This window comes from Poeciliopsis prolifica, unplaced genomic scaffold, assembly GCF_027474105.1.
Source record: "Poeciliopsis prolifica strain line A6 unplaced genomic scaffold, Auburn_PproV2 SCAFFOLD006, whole genome shotgun sequence".
Lineage (NCBI taxonomy): Eukaryota > Metazoa > Chordata > Actinopteri > Cyprinodontiformes > Poeciliidae > Poeciliopsis > Poeciliopsis prolifica.
Window position 1 is genome coordinate 14866841 of NW_026562381.1, and position 18763 is coordinate 14885603.

At 40.9% G+C, this 18763-nt stretch overlaps 1 protein-coding gene across 1 annotated transcript in view; it reads right to left on the reverse strand.

Moving 5' to 3' along the window:
- LOC129360800 (protocadherin Fat 4-like) overlaps positions 1–18280 on the reverse strand; it is a 120210-nt gene extending 101930 nt beyond the window's left edge. Inside the window, 1 exon segment of the mRNA XM_055031218.1 lies at positions 12748–18280. Within this exon segment, the coding sequence (XP_054887193.1) occupies positions 12748–17850 (5103 nt within the window). The 5' untranslated portion in view covers positions 17851–18280.
- Positions 18281–18763: the final 483 nt, after the last annotated feature.

Consider the following 18763-nt stretch of genomic DNA (forward strand, 5'->3'; position numbering starts at 1 on the left):
AAGCTCAAGGGATAAAAGAGTGGTGTTGTTTAACAGACAGCCTAGAAAAGAACCAATCTATTATTAAATGCTTAATCACTTTGAAGCCACCATCCTGACTCCAATACATCCATTGTTACAATCTCTTTATGTCAGTACAGATAATCAATAAAGGATGATGCATTTATTGAATCAACACAATTTTTTGGTGTTAGACTTTTGAGAAAAATAAACTAGTAAAAACCTTGATAAGATTAAAAATTCTTGCAGAAAAAAAACTGAAAGTAATGCAGACCTAGGAGGGAAAATCCCTGTGGAAAAAGAAGCACTGCAGAGCAAGATTTGATGCAAATAAAATCCACAAGTGACAAGAGAAAATGCTGTTCGTTTACGTTTTACACAGTTCTTATTATCTGACACAAATCTCCATCCACTTGTTTGGTGATCACATATTTTATCATGTTTCAAAAACTTCTTGGTCATGTTAAACCAAGGATATGTATTTTAGTCTCGTGCTAGAGGTGGGCCAAGCGGAGACATCCCAAACACGTGTATGTCAAATGTGCTAAGTATAGGCACTTGTCATGAAGCGTGATGTAATGCCATTCACTGTGAGTTGATCAAGTGCAGATCAAACTTCCTACATCTGTTAAAGACAAGACTTTCAGCTACTACTCATCTGCATCTTCGTGTGTACTTATGTCATTTAAGGACTTGTTTTCACAGCCAGGAATAAGAGAAGTGCAAAAAGGAGACTTGGAAAACTTTCAGATAACCCACAAAATGTTATTTGAAGTGACATATTTATGCTGTAATCCTCTTTTTCATTTAGCCAGTAGCTTTCACATTCAGACTGTGGAACTGTCAGCGAAGGCTCAGCAGCACCCCCCTGGATGAGATACAGATACACTTCTGTTATATCTGGTCACCCCCTCTTTTGTAATACCATAAGAACGCAATGTCCTGGGAGGGGGAATTCATTACGATCTGCCTCTCAACAGCAGGCCAGCCAAGTTTAGACGTTTTTGCATGATTCATTTTGCAGTGGATGGTTCTATTTTATTTTATTTTTTTTTCCATCTTTGTGAGCTACGTGTCAGTGCCAGAGAAGCCAAGCAGGATAACAGTAGAGAAATGAGAAAAGGGTGCCAAGATTCAGTGGGTTGTTGAGAAAGTATACAGTAACGATGCTGTTTATGGTTGAAGGCATGTAACAGGGGTATACAGACACAAACACGAGGAATTCAATTTAAAATGGTTCATTGTTTGAAAAGGAAGAATGTAGAGTCTGCTCTTAGAACAACACTTTGTTAAATTACACCTTGACATCCCAGCACAATAGACCCTGGTGAAAATTGTGGCGAACAGAAAAATCAAAGAAACAAAAGAGCCAACATAGCCAAAATGTCAATAAACAGAATTGAAACCACAGCTTTCCCTTTTGTCCTTTAACTTCCCCAAACATTAAATAGCTCAGAATGCAAAAAACTTTAATAAAAATATCATTTTAGTCAGACAAAGCCTGTAGCGCTGCAGCTCAGGTACCTCAGTCATGAGCAGCAGCCTGAGTCACGTTGACTAGACCCCGCACAGCGCTGCCCAGAGCCCTCACCAGCTGCTTTCAATTAAACTGACCCAAATGGAGAGGGGAAAGGAGGCCTGCATTTGCCCAAAAATGCTTAGCTGCTTCAAGCCAGGAGCTCTTACTGCTCTCTGTGCCTGACAGCAGATAAGTTGTTCAGAAATTGCGTAAACAAAAGAGTTTTGTTGGTTATCCAAGAACCAAACTCCTCTAGATGCCCTGCAGAAGCAAGAGAAAATGTTTACAGGCAATCTTCGCATCCAGTCTACGCTGCGATACTTGACTGCAGAATTATAATGTTAAAATACAGAGTAAGCAACGCCAAACACAACACTAATCCAAGAATCTGCCTGAATGAGATAATAACCATGCTCACTGAAGATCATACTTTGCAGTTATTGTCTCTGAGACCACAAGCTTTTTTTTCTGAGACGTTCGACTCTCAGCAAAAACCGCAGACTTTCAGTGAAATGACCCCTGGCAGAAAAACATGGAAGGCCAGTTTAGCCAGTGAAGAACGGCTGGCTTTGTGTTTGACATCTTGCTGCACGGAAACACCTGATAAGAAACACCTGCTAATTCTGTAAAAGCAAAAGACAACCTGCCACAGTATGACAGCTGAGGGAACTAAATCGATCATCTTGAGTGAATCTACTGTTCCAAGCCAAAATGTTGACTGGTGTCATTGAGGTGGAGGTGATTTTGACATGCAACATTCTTACAGACCAGCCCAACATTCCTGTCTCCTCCCATTTTACAAAGGCTGCTCAAAAATGGCTTGAGCATTCAAAATTTTCCAGACTCCAGTCCAAATTGATATCCTCCAGTAAATCCATTGTTTGCTCATTGAAAGTCTCTTCTAGAGTTTATTTATTTAATACCAAGAAACTGAATTTTCTGTCTCATTTAGCGACTAGTTTCGTCTGTTGTCCTTAAGTCAGATGAAACAAAAGATGCATCAAATAGGAATTTGAATCAATAAAAGCAATACTCTGTCAGAAAATCTGACTTCATCAAATTCATTTTCTTATTCCAATGTACTTTTCTGATTATTAAAACTACTGCATCATCACACAAAACAGGAGGTAGTCTGTGCCAATATCAGAACTTAAGTTAATCCCGCAGGATAGAAAACAAATGACAATTGGCATTTAAACAACTCAAAGAGTTATTGACATTTTCTTTATTTCAATTGGTCAATTTTCAAAATACTTAATGGGGTAGAAGTACTGACACAACAATTCAATGTTTCCCACTGAATAGTTCAATAAGAACAGGAAGGAAAGAATTTGAAAAGCAATAAAACACATACAAAAAACTTCTACAATGGGAAAAAAATCCTCCAGAAGAATTTTGCAGACAATCGTGGATACTCAAGGTTTTCGAGGAGGCCAAGCACCTGTCAAATGAAGAGCATGAACAGAGTTATGACCACCACTCTGTTGCACGATTTAAAAAAAACATACAACATGCACAGAAATTGAGTGCCGGAAAAAAAGTCATGCAGGGACAATCTGTGAGGTGAAATATTTCAGCTTCAATATTGAAAGCAGCTGCAGATCAGCTGTGGTTTGGCCTTGCAGAGTCTTACAGCAGAGTCTTACAGCTAAGACTCACACAACACACTGGGCAAGAAAATTATTTTGCAAGGTTAAAGAGTAAATCAGGTAGCAAATAGAAAAAGCAGTATGGTTTTAAATGTATGTTTAATTTTCTTAATAAAGTTGTATTATTCTGCTTGCAGATCAAGAGAAACAGCAGATTTCCTGTTAGGAAACTCATGACATAAAAGTGGGAATACATTTAAAACATGTGCTTTTTTTCTTGCACAATGACAATAAAAGAAATTCTGATTCTGATAACTATACAGTTACCCTAGACAATAAAACAATAATATACATTACGATTGAGATGTGGTCAATAGTAATAGATAATCTGACAGAAACATTCAATATTTAGACTATTCACTGAACTCTGATTGAGAACCACACATCGTTATAGGGGTTGTAGGCAGCTACTGTGGCCAACTAAGCCACGTTGGCATCAAATAAGTCAGTCATTGGTTACCTGGTAACTCACTGATTATTTGGTTACCTCACTAACTTGCACAGCAGCAGTTTAAGGTTTGCCATCATGCCGCATAACTGCTTAACAGTAAACGACATGGAGATTAAACTGTGGATAAAAGACAAAGTACTGCCACCAGTTTGGCAGTATTTCAGATATTTAAAACAAAAAACAAAATCAATGATTATCAGTATCGACTGATATAAAACATCATGACATGTTTTCCAGTCATATTGTCCAGCCCTGCCATAGAAAGGTTCTCGCTGTCTATCTTTGCTCATTCTTTTTCTTTCCCCTGTTGCTCCTCGCCCTTTGTCCTTCATCCATCCCCCACATCACTCCTAAATTATCTGTCCAGGCTGCAGGAGATACCCCTTCCTGCCTGTGGCTCTCTTGTCTTACTACAATGAGGTGTTCGCATGTGCACCCCTGACTGCATGCATGAGAACGCAGCCGCTCTGTCTCATCTGATGTCCCCAGAGGCGGGACGCTCTGGAAAATTTCCGGTCGTACTTAAAGTCACTCAGGGGTGCCGCTGATCGATGGCTGGCTGGAAGTGAGATGTGCAAGAGAGCAGTGATCCCTTTAACTTCTTTTTGGTTTTTTTTGAAAGACATGAAGCAGATTCAGGTCAGCTCTGAAAACAATGGAAATTGGCTTTGTGTATTTCTGCATGTGGATAAGTTGTAGTATTTGTTGATGCTAGGGAGCTCTGTGAGTCACGTGGAAGAATAAATCACCCCATAGCTGGGATCCATTATTACTGCAGAGAACTTGTGCCAAAATCAACCCAGTGCTCTGCTTCTTTCTTTCTAACTCCATTCGTTTTACAAGTGAAAGTAGTGGAACATTTTTTTTTTTTTTTTGAGCTGGAGAGACTTGGGCATTTTTTATGGTCTCCTCACAGTCAGCGACAGAACAGAAAGAAGGGATGAAGACTTCTCTGAGAAGAAGTCCTAACAGGGAAAGACTTATTTTCTCAGTGAAAATCTGCAGCTCAACTGCACTCAATCAAGCTTTCTTCGGTTCAGTTGATGTAAAGCTTGGAAACTTAACTTCACAGCTTCTGACGCACCTTTCTGATTGCACTTAACAAAATCCTAAATGGCTCCCTTTTGATCACGCCTAATTCTGCAGACCAAAGCAGAAATGCTTGCCCTGCGGAGGTTCTGACTATTTTAGTCTCACATTTGGTCGGCAACTGTGCACATAAGACTAAGGAATGACCCCCACCCAAATGAGGCATGACAATCAAAGTTGCACTACAACAGAAATGTATCTCTGATGTGAAAATAAACCAGATGATGCAAAAGTCTGACCAGCGAGCGCGTGCACAGTTCAGGCCACGGTCACTTATTATTGTAACTCGAAGTCCTGCGTCAACTTTGCATGAGTGAAGAGAGAAAAGCTGTGGACAATCCACCACAGAGCAGACAGACCTTTTCTTTTAATACACATTCATGTTCCCTTCACCAGCACATTTTGTGTTTATAAATAGATGATGTAAATGATGTTTGTTTTAACCTGTTTACAGAAGTGTAGGGCAGGGCTACCACACCAAGACAATTGAGTTTGCCACAGATGACAATTCAAGAAATGTCAAAAAGTTTAATTTGGAGCTCTGAAACCTCTATTGTAAAGTTTTTATTTATTTATTTTTTATATGTGAATCTTACACTGAACATGTTTTATTTAACGGTTTAGCAAAACTGCAAATATAATCCCTTCTTTAAGTGTTGACTCTTTCATTGTCTCCTCACAGGATAAACCTCATATCATAAAGACTGAAGAGTATTCAGTCAATTTAGGACAAGCCATAGAATTTCAGGTTTGAAAAAGATAGTGTGAGGTACTTTTTGTACAGCTAAACATGCTGGTGGGTCACTTTTAACCCACAAGACAACACAAGGGCTAAGTGTAAACCTGAGTATACAAAAAAATGCTGCTTTAAGAAGATGATTTGATTTACTAAAGGGAAATAATGTATCTTCCCCAACCTGGCTCAATGTGAAAAAGTAATTTTTCCTATTAACCTAATATGTGGTTGTAGCAACTCTTGTCAAATAGGTTTTATTCAGGAGATTTCTTGATGTTGCAGCTCAGACGTAAGTCAGGGATGCGTCTCACTGGTGAAATTGAACAAAGGAGGCCAATTTGATTTTGATTGTGATTTTTTTTTCTTTAATAAATGAAAATGTTGCTCACCTTTATATGTATTCAAGTTGTATATTAAAATTTATTTTATGATATAAATGGCAAAAAAGAAAGGATGGAAGATGGAAAGATGGAACCACTTTCACTATCAGGGTGAAAGTGATTTTTCATCTAATGTTTTGAGCAGGATAACATTTTTCTGACCTTTGAAAATCATCTTGACAGACATGAGAAGCTGCTGTCCAACCACAATAACAGATCCAAAGCCCTTAATGAGCTGAAGTCTTGATAAAGAACTGAAGAAATGTTAAAGTTCATCACTGAGGATCAAACAAGGTGGAGAGCAGCCAAAGGTATTCAACACTTCTGAATGGAGAAACGTAAAACAAATGAAGCAAGACAAACCCAAGCAAACAAGAAAAGACTCACAACAAATAACAGTCTTTGATAGCCACATTTTCATAATAAACTACATAAAACAGACTTATTTTGCTTGCCACAACCATTCAAGTGTTCCTGCAGCTGATTGAGAGTTTGAACTTGTGGCCAGCCTGTCTGTGTGGCTCTATGTGTTCTTGGCAGCATCTGCCTGCACGCATCTATGCACGACTGACTGTTTATCTGACTTTTATTGCGATGGTGTCTCGTAAAAAACGTTGTGAGACAAGCCGGCCCTCCTCAGCACCGGCTGACCCGATGTCTGCTGGGACCACCTACGAGAAGAGCAGCAAGCAGATGCCTCACCTTGTCGATGACCATTTAAAAAGCGCTTGTCCGTCCAGATTATCCTGTGAATTACAACTTCGGTCATGGCCAGTGCATCACAGCCTCTGCTAAAGTACATGCGAACAATTAGATACACAAAATAGTGCAATCAGACCGTGAATTACAATGCACAAGGATGTAGTTTGTTCTGCATCATTCCTCTTCCTTCCTTTGGGAACCCTGAAGTCTGCGTATTAAGTTCTGTTCATGAATCCCAGGTTTGGTTTGAACCAAACAAAGACGAGCATAGCTCTGCTGTGTAACAATGGTTGACCTTTCCCTAGAAACTGCTGTCATCAACACTTCAAAAAAATATTAATACTCTCACGCAGAGACAGAAATACACAAAACCCAGCATCCGTATCGAATCATCCAGCTGTACATGACCTTCTTCTGCCGGCTCGCTGACCTGGCTGGCTGTGTCGGTTTTGTGTTTCAGCGAGTCTCTTTTTCTGGCTTCTCTAAAACCTTAACACGCTCTCTGATGACTGAATGACTTTTTCACTGGGGTTTGTGTTCAGGATAATTTAGTATCACAAAAATATAAAAGCTGCACAAAATGGAATCAGAAAGACAATTTATTGATTTTTAGATCTTGATGCTAAACTTTTTTAAACACATAAATGAATTTTTATCTCATAATATATTCAATGTCAAATTAATAAAGTTATAGCACATTGTCTGATAAATAATTTTTAAACTTATTCCCAATTAAATCAGAATTTAATTGGGGAATAAATGTAATAATTATTGAATAGTAAGTAAGAAGGAGGAAAAAAAGTTAAAAGTTATGAACTTTACAAATTTGGAGTGATAAGAAAACAATGTTTAAAGACAAAATTAACAATTCTTGATGAATCCAAAACTAAGCTTTAAGAAATGAAAGAGGAAAACACAGAACACAATCCTGGAAGAAAAATTAAGAGGATGCGAAAGACTTGACCCTGAGGTGGAGGTTCACCTTCCAGCAGAAAATGTCCATAAACATCAGCAGACTGACGCATTAAAATTCTCCAGATTTGAATGTAGGCTATCTGAAATGTAACTGAAAATATGTGTCAAGATTTGATAATATATGTTCACAAACAGTGGCTTGTTTTACAAAAGAGAAGCCTCCAGTCTGTTTACAGAGGATTTTATTCAAGAAGAAGAAATATAAAAGCACACCACACTTTTCAGATTTTAAGTGGTAATGCTACAAAATGTAAAGGATATTAAATTTAAAGGGAATTTCAACCACTGAACAGAGTTTAGAGTTAAATTCTTTGGGCCTTTCCAGTGTTTTCTCCAAAATTACCCAGCTTCTTCTGAAGACCCTGAACTGTTCCCTCCCTGCTTTCTTCCCATGACTAGTTGCAATAAGCACCCTTTAAGAAACCCTGTCGCCACAACACTTCCTCCATTTCTACAGCTCTTAGCCTCGCCACTTGACATCTCCAGAAGAAACCTTGAACACACTCTTTTCTTAAATCCAAGTACAACTCTTACAGGTGATGAGAGGGGAGGAGAGCTGGCTGTCAGGAGACTCCATGCACACTCCTAAATCTGCAAGGGTGAGACGTTGGCACAGACAAAAGAATAATAAAAGTCCAGCAAAGTCCCTGACGGGGCAGCACAACACTTTATCTGAAAAGGCAGAACAAAGAGGGCCTGTGAAACGCTTCCACTGTGTTTACTTTACAAGGGAACAATGCCTTTAAGAGGAGGGGGCAAGAAGTGATGTGGCACTTTGGGCCTCTGAGAGAATAACAGCACTTCAATTTGATTAGAAGGGAGTTCAGAAAGCTTTTCTTGCTTGCCAATTTATGGCTACAGAGACACTGGAATAAAACAAAGGTAATAAACAGAAACGAGGGAAATCTGCATTATTCTGAAGAGGTGTTCTTTTATTTCTGTCAGAAAATAAACAAATGGCTGATGGAATACTAAACATGTAGCTTGATAAACACATAAAAGTTTTTATAAGCGTAGTGATGGAAAAAAAACTGACTACAATCTTCAATAGCTGTTCATGAAGAAGTGTGGTCACCTGTATAAAAGTATGGGTGTTTGGTGGTTTGCTGATTTTGGTTTTTACATAATTTCGCTCAAAATTATGATACTTGTCTTTTATTCAGACAGTCAACAAGGCTGACATCTCTGAAAAGATTACAAAGAAATGCAGAAGGAGAATTGATTTATAAAAACGTGCTTTTCTTTAATTTTTTTAATTACTTGGGTGTAATCACAAAAATACTTTTCCAAAATCAATTTAAAACAATTTATCTTTCGTTCCCATCACCCTGATCCCTTTCTTCGATTTCAGGCTGAAGTTGGGTTCTCCCTGGACAACATCAAAAAGTTAATTTTTCTTTCAGTCAGAAGAAACACCTAAATGTGCACCAAAGTATGAATTACAGGTTCTTCTTAGCTGAACAGTTATTGACCTTAAAGAAGCTTATCAAATTATCCAGTCGCACAATTTAAATTGTGAAAATGTCAAAAACAGAAAACAATTCTGCAGGCCTCAGTTAGGATGTAAAATGTGGCTCAGTTGGCATTTGAATGAACCAAAACACTTCTGGAACATTTACATAAAACCATTGAAAATATTTGGCCATGTTGCACAGCATCATGTTTGGAGAAAACCAAACAATACAAACTCTTCATACCAACTTTCAAACACATTGATGGAGGAGTCATAGTTTGGGCTTTCTTTTGCTGCAGCAGGTCTCTGGGACCTTGTGGTCACTGACACAAGCATAACCCATTATTCTCAACTAAAATTGGTCATCAACAGGACAATGATCCCAAACACAGCAGCTAATCTGTCACAAAAGGGCTGAACAAGAGAAGAAACAGGGTGTCACAACCATTTAGTTGAAGTAAATCCATCTGTCCATCCATTCATTATCTTCCGCTTAATTTGGAGCAGCTTATCTGCAATCAAGGATGTTTTCTTTTATTTATCAATAATCAAGTTACTGCTGGTGGAACAGTCATTTGTAGTATCCTTTCAAATATTTCAGAAAGTATCATGGCCCAAGTGTTTATTTATTGGCTCCTTCTGAGAGATACAACAGCCAAGGTTTGGTCCAGCCAACCACATCCGCGTAAACAAACAAAACTTGTTAAAATAAGAACTGGGTGCAATAAAATAAATTGCACATTTTATTCTGAATTTCCAACATTTGGAGAGCAGGCCAGTCTCCTCTTTGATCAGCTCATCTAATTGACACGAGTCAAACCATTTCGATCAAATGCCAGTGGTTAAATAGCCTCTTTGTGAAAACTAATCACTTCTCCCGTCATTTGTTTGTAAATGTAACAAACTGAAGGCGATTCATATGAGGAAGGTGGCACACAAACCCCATTCCAGTGATCTGAGGCTGCTTAACGCCTGATGAGAAACACGTGCTGTGACACCAGTCGTGGCCCAGAGTGGAACGGAGAGCGCTGGATGGGATTCAGATGTGAGTGAATCCACTGGGAGTTCAGGGGGTGGAGGTTCTCCCCTGCTCCAAACAAGAACAACACAGGATGTGATGAGGCAAAACCTTTGAGCAAAATAAAAAACATCCTCCTTAAATCTGCAAATTCCTCCACAACAATAGATAAAATGTCTGCCAAGATTTTTTTTCTCATCGTATTTACCAAACGTTGCAAATAAATGAAAGATTTATGGGTAATGAGGTCATCCAAGAAGAAATTAAGTATTGTCACTTTGAAGCTACTAAATGGAAACATCCCATTATGGCTGTCTAACAGTGTGTACCACTGTTGGTATACATGCAGACTGAAATGAGGTTTGCAGCATATGACCCAAATGCGATCCAGAAGGAAGAAACAGTTCTGCAGGGCTGGTGCAAAGAACAAAAACTGACAAAGTTTGTGAGGTGTTTTAAGATCGCTTCTCCCGATAAAGCATCTCCAGCCGAATTCCTTTTGTCCGAATTGTTTTTTAAAATGTCACTCATGCTGCATAGCATAGCGTGACATGCCAGCTTTCCCTCATCCATCCAATCAATGGGGGGAAAATGAGAAACTGAGAACGTGAAAGGGTCACAACCCCAGGGATGGAAATGATCCCCCAGTTGCTACTGGGTATCCTGTGTATAAACACGGCAGTGGAAAAACATTAGTCTAAGTCTGTAGGTTTATGCTGTAGTGCTATTAGGTCTCGCAGACAGAGAGGACATCAAACACTTTCGATATGACCTGCTCATTCATTCTGGATGTTGAGTTCACTGCAGTGCAAAACTAAACCATATTCAAACGAACTCATCCCCATTTTATTACTCTACAACAAACATCTCACTTTTTTGCAAAAAACCAAGACAGTAATCCATCATTTGAAAGTAGGAGGACAACACATGGATTCTGAAATTTTCACATATAGCAATTTGAAAAGTGTGGGATATATTTGTTTTCTGTCACATTTAACGCTGGTAGCCCGAAAAAAAAAATAAAAAAACAGCTGTAACCTAATAAGGAAATGGATTCCTGTGTTGTGCAAACTGATAGGCTTGCAAAGAGAACATTCATCATACAGCCAAGAGGTAAATGGCAACTCTGGAGGTGCTGCACATGTGCACAGTTCAGGTGGGAAAATCTGTCAACAAATTGTGTACGTTAAATATTTGGCTTATTTGATAAAGGGACAGGAAATGTGGTCAGAGTTAATAGGAAGATAGATGAAGCGACTGTAACTAAAAGAAAAACTTGAAATAAAACTTCTTAGAGGCAGCATATGACTTACGATGAGAGAAGATAATGACTCTAAACATGCAGCAACAGTTACAAATGAGTTATTTACATCAAAGCAGATTTATATGTTCCAAAGGCTCAGTCAAAGTCCAGACCTAAACCCAACAGAGGACTAGGGTCATGACTTAATAATGAATGTTCACATATGCACTCCTAACCTGACTAAGCCTGACCTATGTAACAAACACACAAATGACTTGCAGGTGTCATTCATAGTATTACCTCAGGGGCTAAGGAGGCTAAATACAAATGCATGCCACACTTTTCAGATTTTAATTTTTAAAAATATTAAATATTAACTTACAGCTATGTTCCATTTTTTTGTTAAGTGGCTTATCACATGAAATCCCAATAAAACATACTGAACTTTGTTTGTGTAGGACTTTTTAGGGCACTAATAATATTTTCCAGCAAATGGATTGTTATAATGACACAATTCAAGCCTCGACTGAAACCAAACCAAAGTTTAAGATTTGATTATGAAAAAGTGAAGCTCTTTATTCTCTATTTAACTCAGCAATCTTGTAAGCAGAGAAGCAGATTGCTATCTCAATTGGAAGAAAAATGAGAGAACATCTGATATTTCAATATGACCTTCACAAACTGTTAGTTACATCTGCTAACATAATATCACACTTTGTCTCTGATATTTACAACTAACACAAATCAATCTCCAAGAAAAGAAGCAGCTTGCATCTTTTTGTGTTTTTTTTTATTATTATTTTTATTGTAGCTGCTCATAGCAAGGTGTATGAGGTCTGGTTAATGGTTTATAAAATAATTTAAAAAATCACATTTGGTTTTGATTTCACTGGCAGCAAGCCATCAGCTAACTAAATCAGGCCTAAAGTTTCTACATTACATATCAAAAAAAAAAAATAAACTCACAGGGCAACTTAAGTTTCTCTTATACCTAAACATCTTTTTAGAAAGTCTGAGGAGGTCAGACAATTTTGGTCACTTATTGCTAGTGGAGCAGTTCCTGGTGGAATAAAGGTACTCTAAGACCACCCCAGTGCCAAAACACCCTCAGGCAGCTCAAACAGAAAAATTCAGGCTCCGATATTGCATACCTGCACGGCAAGACCACATGAATGACTCTTTTTCATTTCTACAACATATATTATATGAAAGCACATCATATAACCACTGATAAGAATATGTTGGTGACGTAAAAGTAACAAAGGAGCTTGTAAAGCAGACATGCAAGACTACCTTTTTATCAGGGCCATGATAGCAAAATAAAAGCCTGTTTTACTGATCTCTGTTAGAATGGCAGTTTATTATACAAGTACTTTGGAATTTATTAATCATATTGCGTTGATGTCAAATAACTGCCAGTAGTTGAGTTCATGTCCTTCCCCTGCCAAGCAGATCAAACAAGCCATCCTTTGCTAAATTTAAGTTCCCTGTTAGGTGCTTTCAAAGAGTAAAACAGTCAGCAATGTTCTTACCTCAGCACGCTGTGTTCTGGGCTGGCTGGCATCTGTCTCAATGGCGTACACGTCCACCAGGTACAGGTCGGACCCTTGTTCCCTGTCCAGCTCCGCAGCAGTCTGTATCACTCCAGTGTGGCGTCCAATGGTGAAAAGGCGTCCAACGGCTTTTCCTCCACTCCGTACTGCCACAATGAAATACTCCACTTTTGATGAAGAGCTCCTTGGACTTGAGGCATCCAAGGAGATGACATTTGTTCCCGGCGGTTGGCCTTCTTTAAGGATGGTTATGTATTTGGGCTGAGAGAAAACGGGTCCATCTATCCCTTGAAGGATGATTGTCAGTTCAGTTCTGGAGGTCTTACGGTCGGTGCCGTGGTCTGTTGCTGACACTGCCAGAGTGTACATGAGTCGAGATGGGACCAGCTGGGAAGCCAGGCGAATATCCCCGCTGTACCTGTCCATAATGAAGGTGTCTGCATCCCCTTCCAGAAGCTCATACTCCACTTCCCCGTTTTCCCCATCATCAGGGTCTAGGGCCATCACTGTTGTCAGGATGGAGCCAATAACAATGTTGGGCTCAGCCACAAGAGCATTCTGGGATACAAAAGTAGGAACATTGTCATTGAGGTCTGTAACCCATATGGTGACATTTTTCAATGCAAATCGTCGGAATTCAGCTGGAACTGCCTGATCTGTGGCTTTGATGGTCAACTCAAACAGGTTAGAAAACTCCCTGTCAATTTCCTTATTGGTGTAAATGAGCCCAGAGCTTGGGTCGATGTTGAAGTGGCTCCCTCGAGGAATCTGCTGAACAATAGAGTACTGTAGCTGTCCATTTATGTCTGCATCTGTGTCGTGAGCTATAATGGTCATGACCGAGGCTGAGAGAGGAAGATTTTCAGGGATAGATTTGAAAATGTCTCCAGGGGCAAATATAGGAGGATTGTCATTAAAATCCCGCACATAAATGACCACAGGTATGGATGAGGAGCGAGGAGGTCTACCGTTGTCCTTTGCAGTTATGTTGAGTTTGTAAAGTGATTGTGTCTCAAAGTCCAGTTTTTTAATCAGAAAGATGCTGCCGGTGTTGGGGCTAATACTGAAAGTGCCGTGGTTGTTTGTGGCTGTGATGCTGTATGTTATGTCTGCATTCCGACCCGAATCTGCGTCCGTGGCAGTAACAGATGCCACAAGCTCCCCTATCCTCATGTTCTCTAGCACATCCACAGCCAGGGAGGATTTAGGGAAGGATGGGGAGTTATCATTTTCATCCAGAATGCTAATGCTCAGAAGACAAGAGGAAGACAAAGGCACAGTTCCAGCATCAGCAGCTATAATTTTAAGTGAGTAAGAAGAAGTGGTTTCATAGTCCAGCTTTCCAACTAAAGTCACCTGTCCAGAGTTGCTATCTATCGTGAACTGATGTTCCTCATTTCCCTCAACAATGTGATAATGAACAAGTCCATTTTTGTTCTCATCCACATCTGAGGCAGAGACCCGCAGCAGCTGAGTCATGTTTTGAGCTGACTCAGAGATGGAGGCCTGATAAACGTCTTTGGTGAATTTCGGAGGGTTGTCATTGATATCTTGAATGTAAACCTGTACCTTGGCCTGATCTCTGAGGGGTTTTGGGAGACCCTGATCTGATGAGATGACAATGAAGCTAAACACAGCAGCACCCCTTTGCCTCATCAGTGACTCACGGTCCAGCTTCAGTGTGCTGGTAAGCTCCCCGGTGATGGTGTTTAGCTCAAAATTGGGCTGCGGGATTTCAAATGTGTATCTGACCTCACTGTTAGGGCCAAAGTCCTTATCCTCAGCAAAAACATACCCAACAACCGATCCTCTCGTCTGCTCCTCCTCAAAATGAAACACATAATTAGTACTATTAAAGAGAGGACGGTTATCGTTCACGTCGTCCAGGATCACAGTGACATTTACTGAGGCGCTCAGTGGTTCCACAGCCCTGTCTTTGGCTTCAAGCACCAAGTTATATCTGTCCTGAATCTCTCTGTCCAGCTCTGTTTTTATGTATAACTGTCCATCTGGAAAAATCCCAAACACATCACCCATGTTGCCACTGGTGATGTCATACATAATCTCCCCGTTGAGACCAGAGTCTTTGTCAGTGGCCTGCACTTTAAAGAACCGGCTGTTGACAGGTTCAGACTCTAAAATGATGACTTCGTATGAGAGCTGATCAAACACAGGTGAGTTGTCATTGACATCATAAACGCTGATGATCAGGATGAGGCTGGAGGTTAGCCGGGGAAGCCCCATGTCTGCAGCCATGACTTCGATCTCGTAAGAGCTTGTTGTGACCTCCAGCGGGCCAGTCAGTGTGATCAGACCATGCCGCTCATGGATGTGAAACAGGCCTTTTGGGTTCTCTTTCAGGCTGTAGCTCACCATGCCGTTGGGACCTTCGTCAGGGTCTGATGCTTTTGCCTGGAATATTACATGTCCTGTACTCCAGTTTTCCACAGCGCTCACATGTTCCATATTGTGAATAAAATGAGGAGCATTATCATTTAAGTCCTTCACAGTTATGTTTACAAATGCCTCTCCAGTGATCTCGCCGGCTCTGGCTACAATTTTAAGCTGATAAAATTCTTGCTCCTCTCTGTCTATCTGACTGGATGCTGTGATCTGGCCTGCATTGCTCACAGAAAAAAGTCCCCTCTGATCACCTGAGGTGATTAGATAGGAAATGTTTGTGTTTAGGTCCAGTGTGGTGGCCGACACGGTGCCTATGACTGTCCCAAGTGCTACGTTTTCAAACATGACAAAGCTGTACACCCTCTGATTGAAGACAGGTGGATTATCCTGTGTGTCTATAACAGTTACAGTCACAATGGCCTGGGTGTGTGAGCGCACGCCTCCTCCATCTGCTGCTGTCACCTGCAGCTGGTAAGCCGTTTTTTCCTCTCTGTCCAGGGGTACTAGAGTAGTGATTTTCCCTGTATTGCTGTTAATACGGAATTTGGAAGTGTCTCCTGCTGTAATGATGTATTTGACAGTTCCATTCTTTCCCAAATCACGGTCTGTGGCTGAAACAGTGGTCACATAAGAACCTGAGGGTTCATTTTCTTTCACATTGGCAAAATACTGAACAGGATAGAACACTGGTCTGTTGTCATTGATATCCCAAATGGTGATGTTGACATTTCCTACAGAGTGCAGTGGGGGGCTGCCTCCGTCTGCTGCACGGATATGGACCAAATATGAGGCCTGTTGCTCCCTGTCCAGCTCCACGCTTGTGCTTAATCGGCCCGACACGGCATCCAGACGAAACAACTCCTGGATGCTGGCAGGGGTCTCTGCGTCAAATGAGAACCGGATAGTTCCATTGGCCCCGAGGTCGTCGTCTGAGGCAGACAACAGCACCAGTTCAGTGCCAGCAGGAGCATGCTCCACCAGAGAAACGTGATATGTGCTCTGAGTAAATGTAGGCACTTGGTCATTCACATCCGTGATGTTAACTATCAGTTTAGTGTAGGAAATCTTGGGCTGCAGCCCCTGGTCTTTGGCACTAATGTTGAGCACAATTTCAGATGCGATTTCTCTATCCAGCAAAGTGGCACTGGTAACCAGGCCACTGTTTTCACTGATGGAGAACCAGCCCAAAGTGTTTCCAGACACCAGAGAGTATCTCAGGTTGGCGTTCTGCCCAGAATCACCATCTGTTGCAGAAACCCCTTTAATGTAGCTGCCTTTTGGAGTTCCTTCACTGACATCTACTCTGTACAGTGTTTCCTGAAATATTGGGGGGTGATCATTAATATCATTCACAAAAATAACCAGACTGGCAAAGGAGGACCTGGCCATAGGTTTGCCATTATCTGAAACAGAAACAGTCAGATTGTATGAGGAAATCCTCTCTCTGTCTAACACACTCGCAACTTTAATCAAACTTAGATTGGGCACAGAAGATGTTTGCACTTCAAAGTGTCTCTGCTCGTTGCCTCCTAAGATTGAAACAGATATGTTGCCATTAGCTGTGGGTGAGTCTGAGTCTGAAACTGTGAGCAGAGCTACAACTGTGCCTATCTGTGCATTTTCATCAACGGAGGCAAATTTAGAAGTGGTGGGAAAATACCTGAACTTCACGACGGGGTCATTATCATTCACATCTAAAAGTTTTATTGTGGCTTCTGTCCGGCCTGACAGAGAGGGAACACCATTGTCTACAGCATGAATGGTCAGTGAGTACTCTTTCTTAATCTCATAGTCTAATCCCTCCTTTATAATAATAGTACCTAATTTAGGATCAATTTGAAAAGGTGTCCCCTCATCTAAATAGTACCTGATTTCAGCATTGGCTCCCTCATCCTGATCTGATGCTGTGATCTGCAGGATGCTTGAACCTACTGCTGCATCCTCGAACACACTGGCTTGGTACTGATCTAGCTCAAAAACAGGGGGATTGTCATTTATATCCTGAATAGTGACGTTTACTTGCAGGTAGCCAAACTTTTTCGGCTCTCCTTTGTCCTCCACTTCGATCAGGAGCTGGTAGAAGGGGGTAACCTCTCTGTCCAGTCCAGCAGTTAGGACGAGGTGCAGGAATGCCCCCTCCCCGCTGGGGTTGACTGTAACATCCAGACTGAATCTCCTCTGCTCGTTCCCCTTCACTATCCTGTAAGTGGTGTGATCAACTCCGTTGCTTCCAATGTCAGAATCCGTGGCAGTGTCCAGGATTACTTGTCTCCCACTGCTGGCGTCCTCCTTAAAGGACACCACTATGGACGCATCAGGAAACACCGGAGAGTTGTCATTAATATCCAAAACCACGATTCGGACCTCCGTGGGGTAGGTCGGCTGGCTGGATAGCACCACTACGTTAATGACATCACTTTGCAGAACTTCTCTGTCAATCACCGATGATGTGGAAATGACTCCCGTGGTGCCGTTAATCGCGAAAAGTTTGTGGTTTTCGCTGAAACGGTACGTGAAGCTGGGCTTGGTCTCTATCGTGCCCACATAGGTTCCGACAGGCTGCTCCTCCAGGACACGGAACTCTTGGCGGACTTGGCTGGACGCGCAGCTCCGCGGCAGAGTCCACAGCATCAGCAGAACAAAATGAAACCGGCCAAAGCCTCTAACTGTGAGCGCCATGGTCAGTCAACCTGTCCACCTTTCTCAGACAGAGTCCATGCCGATGATGCATCAACTTTACAAAAGTTAGAGCCTCCACAGCATTGTATTCCACAAAGTTTTCTGCAGCCAAAACTCAATGAGAAAAGCAGCAGCAGCTCTTCCCCTCTATCCGCACTGAAGTGTCCCAGAAGTACTCCACAAGTGTTATTTCATCCAGCTGCAACAAAATCCTTTGGATGGAGGAAAATTATTCCTGCAGATCAGGAAAGTTTCATTTCAGCTTCTCTGATTGCCTTTGCTTTTGGTTGCTTTTTTGTTTTGTTTTGTTTTTTTTTGTTTTTTTGCGCTGCTAGAAAAAGCCAGAAAAAAATTTCCAGATCCTTGGAAATGCCTAAAGAAGTTTATAAAAAGTTAGGGCGCGCTGAGCAAACGCGCACCGTCCCGGGGAATAACGGTGCTCCAGTCATATTGCGCTCAGGAGTCCCAGTAAGTTAGAACAAAGCTGGAGTGGAACAAACTCCCTCCCATCACTGATCCCATTGGATGCCCTGTCTTCTGTCTGCCCGCCCTCTGCCGGCCCTGCTTATGGAAGCTCAGCTGGTGGTGGAAAGTGTCAATCAAACGTACAGGTAGCGATATCCCCCGGAGATTTGTTTTAAAGCTGGATTCATTTCCAGAAGACAATATTTTCCACACATTTAGATTTAAGAGGGGTGTTCAAAATGAAGATCTTAATAAAAAAAAAAAGAAAAAAGATAGTTATTTTGATACATTAAATGCCTTACATTGTAAAAATTATAATGTCAGTCTCACGCTTTATGTTGTTTAATTTCAACATTTAAAGTCTTATATTAAGTATCTAGAATATTACTAAATTTTACAAGAAGTTAAGTTAAAGGTAAAGAAAAATACCCTTTAATTATTAAAGGGT